We start from the raw sequence: 11830 nt of genomic DNA on the forward strand, positions 1-11830 counted from the left end.
TCAAGCAACGAAAAACATTTAAAGAACCAAGTTATTGTCCCTCCCTGGAGACGGTGCAGTTGACATTGCCAACCTACTCGATTCTCAAAGAATGTCACACAATGGACAGTCTACTTTGTATCAAGTCAAGAACTGTTTTAATCAGGAAGGACAGTCCTTGAGTCTGGATTGGACACAAAGAAAATTGTCCAAATCTCCCTGTCACTTCAATAATCGAGAATACTTCATATTCGCATGTGCACAGCTACAGAAAATTAAGTAAAAACTAGTATAAATAGAAGTGTCAAGCGATGCCTTGTGAATCAGTTACTTCAATAATAGGGATGGAATCACAAAGAGCTATTTTGCATGCTAAATTTATTTGCAGAATAATCATAAAACATATTTAAGAAATAACAAAAGTTTTCAATTTAAGATTCTTCGATTTATAATTAGGATGAAAAGAATGTTTTCAGTCAAATTAGTAATCATAATTAATGGTTCTCAGTCTAGCAGGGGACAACGCCACTTCTCACTCATCTGGTTGCAAGGGTTTGAATCCTCTCCTGAAAAGAAAAGATGATCAAAGGCTTCAAAAACATGTAGTCAAAGAACGAGAAAAATTGCGGTAGTATTCTTAAAAATAGGCATCATTCATCATTAATGTATGATTCTTTAATTAAACTTTTAGAGGGATTTCTATATGATGACAATACTTACCAATGGAGTCTAATCAAAATCGAGGAAAAAGGAGATTATGAAAATAATGGCAATAACAACAATACCAGTGAAATACGTCCTAAGCACATGGTAATGACCCAAGAGGGAATCTTGACTGAATATCCATGAGAAGAAAAGGTCCCATGACCAGCAGCTGAATAAAGCAGTGTTTCTCATTTCAAGTCCTAATGGAAAGGGCGGAATGAAAGAAAGGGGCGGTACAAGGAGTTAAACCTGGAGTAAGTGTGGAAGGAAGGATAGAAGACTAAGGGTGAGAAAAATCGGAAGCAGTAAGAAATGTCGAGGGAGTTAAGAGAAAAAAAATTCCCCAAACCATGCAGTTCAAGTATTGTTTATTTCCACCCAGTAAAAGTGTGAGGAGGTGGTTTGTTGAGTTGAGAACATCCCTTTCTGAGAAGACGGTGATCCTCTCATGAGTCTCAAGAATGGATGCTGCCAATGAGATTCCCTTTAGGAAACAGAAAATAAGCCCACTCCCCAAAAGGAGACCAAGATTAAGGGAAAGGGTGATACAAGATAGAACGTAGGTCCTAAAGGAGAGGTGACAAGGACACTAGGACCTTCAGAAGAAGTGGCGAAAGAAAGCCAGTAGGAGCTATAGGAGATGTAGCAAAGGAAAGTCTTTCCTGAAGAAGAGGTGACAATGAAAAATAAAGACCAGTGATCAGATGAGCTCCCTTTTATGATATCTTGTAAAGAAGAGGAACTAAAGGATAAAGCTTTAATGACTGGATTAAAAACTAAAGATCTAGTTTTATTCAAGGTTGTCTTGTTGACCCTAAAATTTACTCAAACAAATTGACTGAAGAAGGAAAGAAGTGAGGAGGGGTTAAATCACCGGGGGAATGTATGAATAGAAGTAGATTGGGAAACTCATTCTAGAGGAGGAGTGAAAGAGCATTTGAAAGAACGTACCACCCCCCATGATCACCACTAACAGCGATTAGGGTGATGTTGCATTTTCAACCTGAATGAAAATATTAAACTGCTAAATAGATAGCAACAGAACAATAGAGAGTCTCTATTATTATTCAGAAGATGATGAACCCTATTCATATGGAACAAGCCCACCACAGGGTCATTGATTTAAAATTCAAGTTTTTATGAATTTGGCATTTATTAGGATGAAGTAGGAGGAATTAAAGATAAATATAGAAAGAAGGTATCCTATTCATTTATTAAAAAACAAAAAATAAATTAATAAATAGATAAATAGATGAAATCCTAAGCAGTCACACAGATGAACAGGATCAGAGTGCTTGACGCTGTGGATAAACAATCGCTCTTCAATAAATCACAGAGATGCTCCTCATGACAAAAAAATCAAGAAATGGAAATCTTTCTTACCATTACCGACCATGTCCGTGTCCGTGCCCGTGCCCATGCCCGTGTCCGTGCCCTTGCCCATGCCCGTGTCCGTGCCCATGCCCGTGTCCGTCCCCGTGCCCATGCCCATGTCCGTGCCCGTGCCCGTGAGGATCCACGCAACAGCGACAGTTCCCATTACCACAGAATTTGAAGACCTTCCCAGGGCACACGTGGGGACCGTCCTTTCGGAAGCAGTAGCCTCCGGCAGCTGTGCACTTGTTCGTCTCGTCGCAACCTTTGATCGTCGACGAAAAAACAATATATGTTAATATTATTATTATTATTATTATTATTATTATTATTATTATTATTATTATTATTATTATTATTCAGAAGATGGTGATGAACTCTATTCATATGGAACAAGAAGCCAGACAAAGGGGCCCCTACTTGAAATTCAAGCTTCCAAAGAATATGGTCACCATCAGGAAGTAAAGGGAAATGTAGAAAGAAGAGATCTTGCCAAATGAATAGATCACAATGTATTCAAATTCAAGGAAAATAGCACCGGGTCAGTCATGCATTGCATATTCTTAACTTGAACTTTGAAAGAAGTTCCAACTGCACGACTTCCTCAGTAGGGAGACTGTTCCGCTGTCCTTTGGCGAGGAAGAAAGGACTTCTGTCACTATTATGTGAATAATGAACTTCTTCGTGCTTTTACATTATAGAGTAAAGAGTAAATCTTACAGTACAAATTACTGATGATCAATCAGGTCATAACTTGATCTGAAACAAGCAGGAGCACCCAATCATATATATATATATATATATATATATATATATATATATATATATATATATATTATATATGTGTGTGTGTGTGTATATATATATATATATATATATATATATATATATATATATATATATATATATATTATGACGACCTGTTATTCTCCCTCATTGTATATATTTTTATTGAAAAATTTTGTCCTTTTATTCTTCGAGTATTTCCGTCTTTTGCCTCAGGAGCAACCTCTCCTGATGGCTCAACCTACTACTTCTTCCACTCAGCGCTCCTTCCTTCCTTCCTTGCTTCCTTCCTTCTTTCATCCTTCCTTGCTTCCTTCCTTCTTTCATCCTTCCTTGCTTCCTTCCTTCCTTGCTTCCTTCCTTCTTTCATCCTTCCTTGCTTCCTTCCTTCTTTCATCCTTCCTTGCTTCCTTCCTTCTTTCATCCTTCCTTGCTTCCTTCCTTCCTTTCCATATCCAACTTCTCTTTGGACCTGCTCTATTTTTGTGAAGCAGGAGTACTGTGCTTCCAACTACGATTGTAAAACAATTGTGATATTATCATACTTTCTATTGAATACCATAATAATATTGTGAAATATTTATTTGAATAAGTTCGTATTGGTGTGGTGATATTTAATTTAAGTGAGGTTGACTTATTAGTGTTGCATTATAGTTATAAATACGTTAACAGTGTTTCCTTTATCACCATATGAGTTAAGGTTCTGTGAAAAGATACAAAGTTAAGGTTTATAAAATCTCTTAATAACTGAACTATTCCAAAAGTTTTTTGTTTTATCTTTTTTTCTTTTCTTTGCCCTCTCGGGGAAAACCACGGGATAGATATGCCCTAGAGAAACATCAGTTTATAACATCCAGAATAAAGTCAATACAAATTTCCTTCGTAGAGTTGACAATATATGTGTATAAATGAAGGGGAGACTAGTGTCATGAGCAATCTGGTATCCTATTCTAGCCCAGGCCAGAAGAAAACAGGAATAGGAATGGAATGAAGGAGTTAAATGTTTTAAGTCAGGAAAAGCAGACGCAGAAAGATCATTCTAAAGTAGAAGGGAGTCAATGGACAATATTCCACAATAGATTTTGAGGTCTAATCTTACCACTGAAGAGGATGATTCACTTACCTCCCATGCAACATGAGCAGCCTTCTCCAAGGCAGCCATTGGGGTCGAGAACACCTGTGCAGTTGCCCGATTCAGAAGGAGAAATGCACAACCCTCCAGCATCTCCGCAGGCAGGTAGTGCGACACAAGTAGAAGTATCTGAAAAAAAAAATGAACTCTTATGATTAGTAGTAGAATCATTGAAAGGATGAAAACCCCTATTCCTGTGGAACAAGCCCACCAAAGGGGGCTGTTGACTTGGAGTTCATTAGGAAGAAGTAAGAGGAGGTCGAAAGAAATAGAGAAAGAGAAGTTCTAACTTATTAAAAAAAGAATAAATTTCAGATAAAACAAACAGACACGGAAGGAAACGAAAGGAATTCAAATGATATGTATATATATAAATGTCTATATGTACATAAATACACATGTCTGTCTTTTACTGTAATACAACGGTATCATATGAAGATATATGGCCGATGAGAAGAATGGGGTACATCTCATCACCGCCAGCTCATTGCCGCCAACTCATCGCCGCCTACTCATCCCCGGCCCAACTCATCCCTGGCCCAACTCATCCCTGGCCCAACTCATTCCCGGCAGTGATTAATGAAATTCAGTAAATATTAAAAACACCTTTATTCAGAATCAAGTATGACTCTTTCATGACACTAAAAATAAATTAACACCATATAATTAAAGACAAAACATCCATGAAAATATAGAAAAAAAAATTTGTTTTATGTTATGAGAAATGCCTCTTAAATATTCAATGGGAGTCCTTTCATTAAAATTTTGGACAATTCTAAGAATGCGGGAATCAGTATCCCTGTACTTTTTTAATTTGGCGGGTGGTGAACTGCCTACTATAAGTGATTCCAAATAAAAATCTCTACCTTTCTGAACTTTTTTAAGTGCATTTATGAATTTCCAGAGTGTAGGATGTTCCATTCCTAATTCCATTTGTAATCTTCTGTTCGCTCCTTCTGCATGGTTGTTTGTTTTATCTTCATGATTCAAAGTTTGAAAATTCAAATTCCACATTTCCAATGGAAAGAGTGGTGCACGTCTGCTATTTCCACGTCTGTTTAACCGACCTATATAATTGTCTTCAAGCCAGTTCAAGATTGGCACATGCTCTGGGGATCATTCATCAGCTAAGACATCAATATATGAATCAATATGATTGACAGGTACAAATGCAAGCGCCAGTATCATCTTTACTTGTAAAGAAAACTGGCTATCGTTATTATAGCGAGAACTTAGACCCAAAGCCGCAATGTGTTTTTGCATGTTTTGGCTAAGGTGAAAGAAGGAAGCCTTCACCCTTTTAGTTCGACTTGTGGAAAATTTCCTTGATTGCCAAAAATGCTGCAATTTCAAAATCACATACAACCGATATCGGGTTTACTGTTGGTTGACATTCTTTTATCATTTTAAATAGCCTTGAATATGTAACTTTCCGTTTGTTAGGTAATAGAGCATAAAGCACTGGAATGACACCTCTGATTTTTTGAGCCATTACAATATACACCTGAGAAAATAGCGTGGGAGCAATCTTAAACGTTCCGTCTACATACCAAACTTCTGCTGATACCAAATGTTGCAACCAACTTCTCCTTCCAAATAGCAAAATTCTATCTTCACTGGGACCACTGTCTTTTAATAAAAAAATCTTCCTTCTGGTTTGGCTCTGTTTCGTAGGTCGAATATTCATCAGGGATTGCTAAATGATTTAGGTCCACTGGATTTGGCGGAGAGGCACTAATCTGATTCCGTTTCCGACGAATAGTTTTCTTTAGAGCCGACGAATTCGGGAGTGATCCTTGCACCGCTTGGGGAACATTACATAAAACTTCATTAATCACTACACTTGGGTTTTCCATCGTCTCTTCAGCTCTGGTTTTAATTTTAGTAGTTGTCCTGTCTACTTCTACTTTTATCGGTGAAGAGTCATGGGTGTGAGTATTCAAGACTTTAACTACGTTTCCAAATCTTGTGTGTATTTTCGCTTTACTCCTGCCGAGCTGATCCCATTTCCAGAACATCAAATTGCTGTCCGTTTTGCTGAATTTGTCGAAAATGAACAAATAGCCATCATGAGAAAATTTCACTTTGCCTCTCTGACTTAAAATTGTCTCCATTGTAATGGGTTTACTGAAAGAATGTAAAACTTAAAGTGATATATCGAAAGGTTAATAATTACTAACGTTTTTGTTGACAAACATCTGATTTCATAATTGGGTACTTTTGTTTGTAATTGGTAATTGAGTAATTGTCGTCATGCGTTGAAAGGTTAAAAATTACTAACGTTTTTGTTGACAAACTTTGATTTCATAGTTCGGTATTTTTGTTTACAAATAGTAGGATTGGTAATTGAGTAACTGTTGTTTCGTTTTTATTTACACTGTCTTGCAGTGTGTGTGTGTTGGACCGGTGATGAGTTGGGCCGGGTATAAGTTGGGCTGGAGATGAGCTGGGCCGGGGATAAGTTGGGCCGGAGATGAGTTGGCGGTGATGAGTTGGCTGGCGATGAGATGGCGGCGATGAGTTGTCCCATTTCGGATGAGAACACTATTTGTACGTTGCAACCATATAATATTTTGGACATTACTTCTCCTGTCTGTGTCCCTGTTCACTTGTAAAACACTTTATCAGTGAATGTCCTAAATATATGGTTGGAACATATGAAAAGTGTTTTTATGGGCCTTTATCTTAATACACACACACACGCACACGCACACACTCACGTACACATTGATAAGTCCAGCTTAAAAGCAGCTCCAGCTTTTGACCATTATTTTATTGGATATACGCACCAGAGAGGATTTTACAGTAACATAAAGGATTTATGAGAGTGCCGTGCCTATGACAGTGAACAGTGAAGTGTTAAAAAGTGAACGTATGCCATATTAGCCGTGTAATTTGGGAGTCGACAAAGGCACTTAAGCAGACGATACCCAGCTCAGTAGATTGTCTTCTTCTCAGTTTTTGCTATGGAGAACAAAAGTCTAAAGGATTTACGGAAGTTACAGAAACATCGGTGCACTAGAATCAGTGGCGGACTGGCCACGTTGCCAGCTTGCCCGATGGCAAGTGGGCCCCTTACACATTTGACCATGGAAAATTTCATTGGTGAACAAATTCTTTTCTAAATGTAAGGTTATATATATATATATATATATATATATATATATATATATATATATATATATATATATATATATATATATACATATATACATATATATATATATATATATATTATATATATATATATAATATATATATATATATATATATATATATATATATATATATATATATATATATATATATATATATGGGCCAAGGTCGAGAGAGTATAGGAGGTCTTGTCAGCGCTGAGCCAAAATAAGCCTCCTCTGCGCAGGTCAACTCAACCTCGCCTTAGGCTACCACGAGGAAGGTCCTTTATTAATTAGATGGACAACGGCAGAAATTTATGTGTTTGCAGATGATCCACACCTAGTTAATTAGTTAATTCTTTTAGAAATAACTTTTTTGACCATGGATTCATATTGCCGAATGGTATGTAGTACGTACACTCACAATGGTCCAGTTAGAGAGTTAATAAAGAGAAGCAAAGTGATCTTTGAACGGCTTTTAAACTTTCCAAAAAACATATCAATGTTATTATAGGTATGCAACAAATGACAGTTAAACTTGCCGTGCAACTGCTGTCCAAAAGTACCTATAAATCTATTGATCACTTCGGCAACTGACGAAATTTGAAGAGAAGAACTGGAAAATTACAAGCCATTTTATTTGGCTTGTTGATAATTGGTTTCATTTGTTTAACTCTCGACTTCCAACAGATGGAAAATCATCAAGAAATGCTTATGGGACTAAACCTGTAAACGCAAGACAATATCTTGCAAGACGTGACTAAAACCGGTCGAGAAATAAGATTGATGAAAAGTAAAGTGCTCTATCTTTTGTCTAACTTGCTGAAAATGGTAAAACAAAACCTAGGCATGAATTATACACTAAATCAGTCTTGGTTGGGGCACTTTTTTGGTTGCATAAGTCAAATGGGAGAGTGCGATCAGCACCCATCACCAGTTGCATTTAAACGTTGTCTCAGAGCCCACCTTTTAAGAAAAGACAGCATAATTGTAAGATCAAAGAGCAACGTTCAAAACTGCAACAGTGAAAATGTAACATCCGCCTCATTTTTCCACGTCCCTGACAAGCAAGATGCATCGTTTGAAAAAGGAAATTCTCTTCAGAAAGAACCCAGTTTATCCGCAATTTTATGTTGCTTACCATAATTTAATAAGAATGATCAAAGTGATGACTTTAAAGACCAGGAAGTTGAAGAACAAACATGGAGAGATGCCATAGAAGAAGAAGAATAAGGTTTGTAGATATATTGGCGGGTTCATTGCTTGCAAGTTTCCACTATATGAACATTTAGGAGCAAAAGTAACAAAAGGAGATGACACATGGGTTGGTGCCATAAGCTTTAGAGAGGGCAAACTAATGAAACCTAGTGTTTCTTGATCATTTGAAGTGTATGGATATGATGTTTGATTCTCACCATGTGGGGGGGGGGGGGGGGAATGCTTCAACAGCAGTAAAAGGGGTGATCATTAAATTAGCGGTTATAATTAGCAGTCACATCCAAATAACTTCAGATGCCATACATTTATTTAGAATTCGAAATTTGAACAGTCACATTAGTAGTTCAGGAAAAGCGGTGAATAAGATGAAGTTAGCGACATAACTAATAAAATAATGTTAAAATATGTGCGAGGTGTGATTTTATAGATTTGTTAAATGTGTTTAATTCTAAAAACATATAATTGTTAAAATGTTCTTTAGAACTCCCTCATGATTATTTAATATAATCAAATATTTTTACTATCTATTATTTCCTGAAGAAACAGATAATAGTATTTAATCACGGAAAAAAGAAGAGAGGAAAGGTAGGTTTTCTATAATTTCAATGTTATTTGGCGAAAATGTCCTAATGATCTCTCTTCTGATTATTCAATTTAACATCATAGAATGAAGAACCTTCATCTGACTATTGCATTAATTATCGAGTAGCTTCGAGTATTTAGAAAAATAAAACAGAGAAAGTAAAGGCAGGATTGCTATAGATTAAGTAGCCTGACTATGGTCATTGTGACGTCACGCACCTAGCCGTTTAATCCTCTACCCAGATTAAGCTGTGGTTGACAAGACCATATATTCTCTAGACCTTGGTATGGGCATGTGCTGAGGATGGACGACGAGGAGGAACCTGTTGGAGGAGGAAGATCAAGAGGGAGACAGAGAATGAGATGGCGAGATAAAGTGAAGGAAAATATGGAGAGAACAGGTTTGCGTGAGAGCGATGCAGGTGATGCCTTGATGGGTGGAGCCTCGTGAAGTCACCATTCTGACGATAATTATTGGTGAAGGTTTAAAGCCAATATACGGTACCGGCTATTTTTTTTCAGTAAACAGGTAGATAGCCAATAATAAAAATTGCTTGACATTGGATATAGCAGTTATCAAATCAAGCTTGTCTACTATGTTTTTGGTAATGTTACCAACTATTCCCTACATCTTGTCAAATCTGATTGTGACTATAAAGTAGACTGTAATTTCTTTGGAAACTTTATTTTTGGGAGTTAGACTAATAATCGAAGTGTTTTTGTATTTATTAACATATTTTGTCTGGTTTGTTCGTTATGACAATTATCAGTGGGGAGGTTCCAGAGTTCAGAAGGTGTAATGCTTTGCTTGGATCAAATTTGTATAATTCGTTCTCCTCTTCTTTTTTTCATTGTTGCCAGAGGTTTAGCCTCCGTTACGAATTATAGACCAATATCCATCGAGAAAAGGGAAGGAATGCTTGTATAGTGTACGTACGATGTGCGTTCGAAACCTTTTCTCTGAGTAAGTTGGCCCGTCTTCACAAAAAAAGGTCACTTTACAGTATAAGTACTAAATTTATTCAACCTAGTAATGCAGGAATACAGTCAACATATTTTGTGGTTTGTTCATTATGACAATTATCAGTGGGAGGTTCCAGAGTTCAGAAAGGTGTACTGCTTTGCTTGTATTTAAATTTGTATGTCATTGTTGCCAGAGGTTTAGCTTCCGTTACGTATAGCCAATCATCCATCGAGAAAGAGGGAAGGAATGCTGTCATAAGTTACGTAACGAGTGCGTTCGAAACCTTTTCTCTGAGTAAGTTGCCCACCGTCTTCAAAAAGGTCACTTTTACATTATAAGTACTAAATTTATTCAACCTACGTAATGCAGAATACAGTCAAATTTATGTGTAGATATAATATGTATTCTGAATAAGCGTTTTTTTTTTTTTTATTTTATTTATGAAAATGCCGAATAGGAAATAAAAATAAAAACAAGTTTTATTTGAGAAAAAAAACGAGTGGTTACCAGAGGCCCTAATCCCTGATAAAGTGGTTTCAATAGTTTCAAAAGCTTTTTGTTTCCCCTTCGGCTTTTTGCAAAAGGCCTTTGTTTTCCTTCCCGTCCTCCTTTCCTCCTTGGTCCTGGTCCTTCCCTCCTCCCCTCCTCCTACCCTCCTCCCTCCCCCCTCCCCTTCCCTCCTCCCTCCCTCCTCCCTCCTCCCTCCCCGCCTCCCTCCTCCTCCCTCCTCCTCCCTATTTCTCCACCTTTTCCCCCCCAACCGCTTTTTCCTACCTCCCTCAATTCCCTTTCATCAATGAATGGCCTCGTAGGTCCCAGTGTTTGGCCTTTGGCCGAGATTCTATATTCCATTCCTCATCTTACACACAAGAAATTCTTTTGGGGGGCTTTAATTTTTTTCCCTTTGGTAAAAAATCTGAACAAACTTCATCACAAACAAAAGATTCATTTATATAGAAAATAATTTTCCTCCCGGAATCTGGATCCATCAGGGACGATTTTAATTTTAAATTTAATTGTGTTCCCAAACAAAATCTGACATTGAGTGATGGGCTGAACACACCTCTCATTCAATCAATGAAAATAACAGAAATTTCTGGAGGCTTCAACCCTGTAAAGCTAAACTGTATTAAATCTACAACACGAAGATAATATATCAGTCAAGTCAATGGAGAGCAATTCTGAATGAATAAGCTCACCATTGTCTAATAGATCATTGACAGACAGTGCCCTAAAGGTGTCTCCCTACCAGAGGTCCTTTATTCCTCCCTCACACCGTTGGAGACTGTGAAGGAACAGTCTGCCGGGTGAAACCCAAAACAGCTAGTCCCAAAATAGTTAGTTCCAAAATACCTAGTCCAAACGAGCTAATTCCAAAATAGCTAGCATACCAAAATAGCTAGTGTACCAAAACAGCTAGTTCCAAAATAATTTGTTCAAAACAGTTACTTCTGACGGTATCTAAGATATTTAAAATATTAGTTTTAGTTTGACAACAGACATCAAGTGATTTGGATTTCTTTATAAGTGATCTTGCTTATTCGTCTGTTGGATTTGACTTATTTTAAATGAACAGTCCATCAACATGAAAGTGATAAAATTGCAAAAAGGATGTGATCAAATATGTCATCAGGGATATGTTTACCAAAGGGACACAACCAATAACGAAACGCAAAATTGGAGATGTGTAAAGGAACAGCTACAACTGCGGTTGATTATAGGGATAATAGTGATGTAGTTTTAGGCCAAAAGCATTCATTCACATGCACCCGATGTGCCACAGGAAAAAGCTAAGATTGCCTTCAGTATGCTAACTGAACAAGCTTCTGGTTCAACTGCCCCACCACGCAGAGTCATTGCTAACATTATGCAAAATGTTGATTGTGAAAATTCTCTTGCATGCTGAAAAGAAAAGCACTTACGAAATGCATACAACGAAAAAGGCAAAAAATG

At 37.2% G+C, this 11830-nt stretch overlaps 1 protein-coding gene across 1 annotated transcript; it reads right to left on the minus strand.

The window, feature by feature from the left end:
* Positions 1-351: 351 nt before the first annotated feature.
* LOC135199152 (putative per-hexamer repeat protein 5) lies at positions 352-4130 on the minus strand. The gene is made up of 3 exons (XM_064227056.1): positions 3968-4130; positions 2068-2323; positions 352-545 (listed from the first exon to the last, which is right to left on the minus strand). The coding sequence occupies exons 1-3, from the start codon at positions 4067-4069 to the stop codon at positions 484-486; spliced, it is 420 nt and encodes a 139-aa protein (XP_064083126.1). The 5' UTR covers positions 4070-4130; the 3' UTR covers positions 352-483.
* Positions 4131-11830: the final 7700 nt, after the last annotated feature.

The sequence above is a fragment of the Macrobrachium nipponense genome, chromosome 25, assembly GCF_015104395.2.
Source record: "Macrobrachium nipponense isolate FS-2020 chromosome 25, ASM1510439v2, whole genome shotgun sequence".
Classification (NCBI taxonomy): Eukaryota; Metazoa; Arthropoda; class Malacostraca; order Decapoda; family Palaemonidae; genus Macrobrachium; species Macrobrachium nipponense.

Bases quoted from the DNA above. Each gene is read 5' to 3' on its own strand.
- LOC135199152 (XM_064227056.1), bottom strand. From the start codon at position 4,069: ATGCTGGAGGGTTGTGCATTTCTCCTTCTGAATCGGGCAACTGCACAG. The intron at 2,324-3,967 runs GTAAGTGAATCA...CGACGATCAAAG, and splicing joins CTGCTCATGTTGCATGGGAG to GTTGCGACGAGACGAACAAG. The intron at 546-2,067 runs GTAAGAAAGATT...TTTTCTTTTCAG, and splicing joins CACGGACATGGTCGGTAATG to GAGAGGATTCAAACCCTTGC.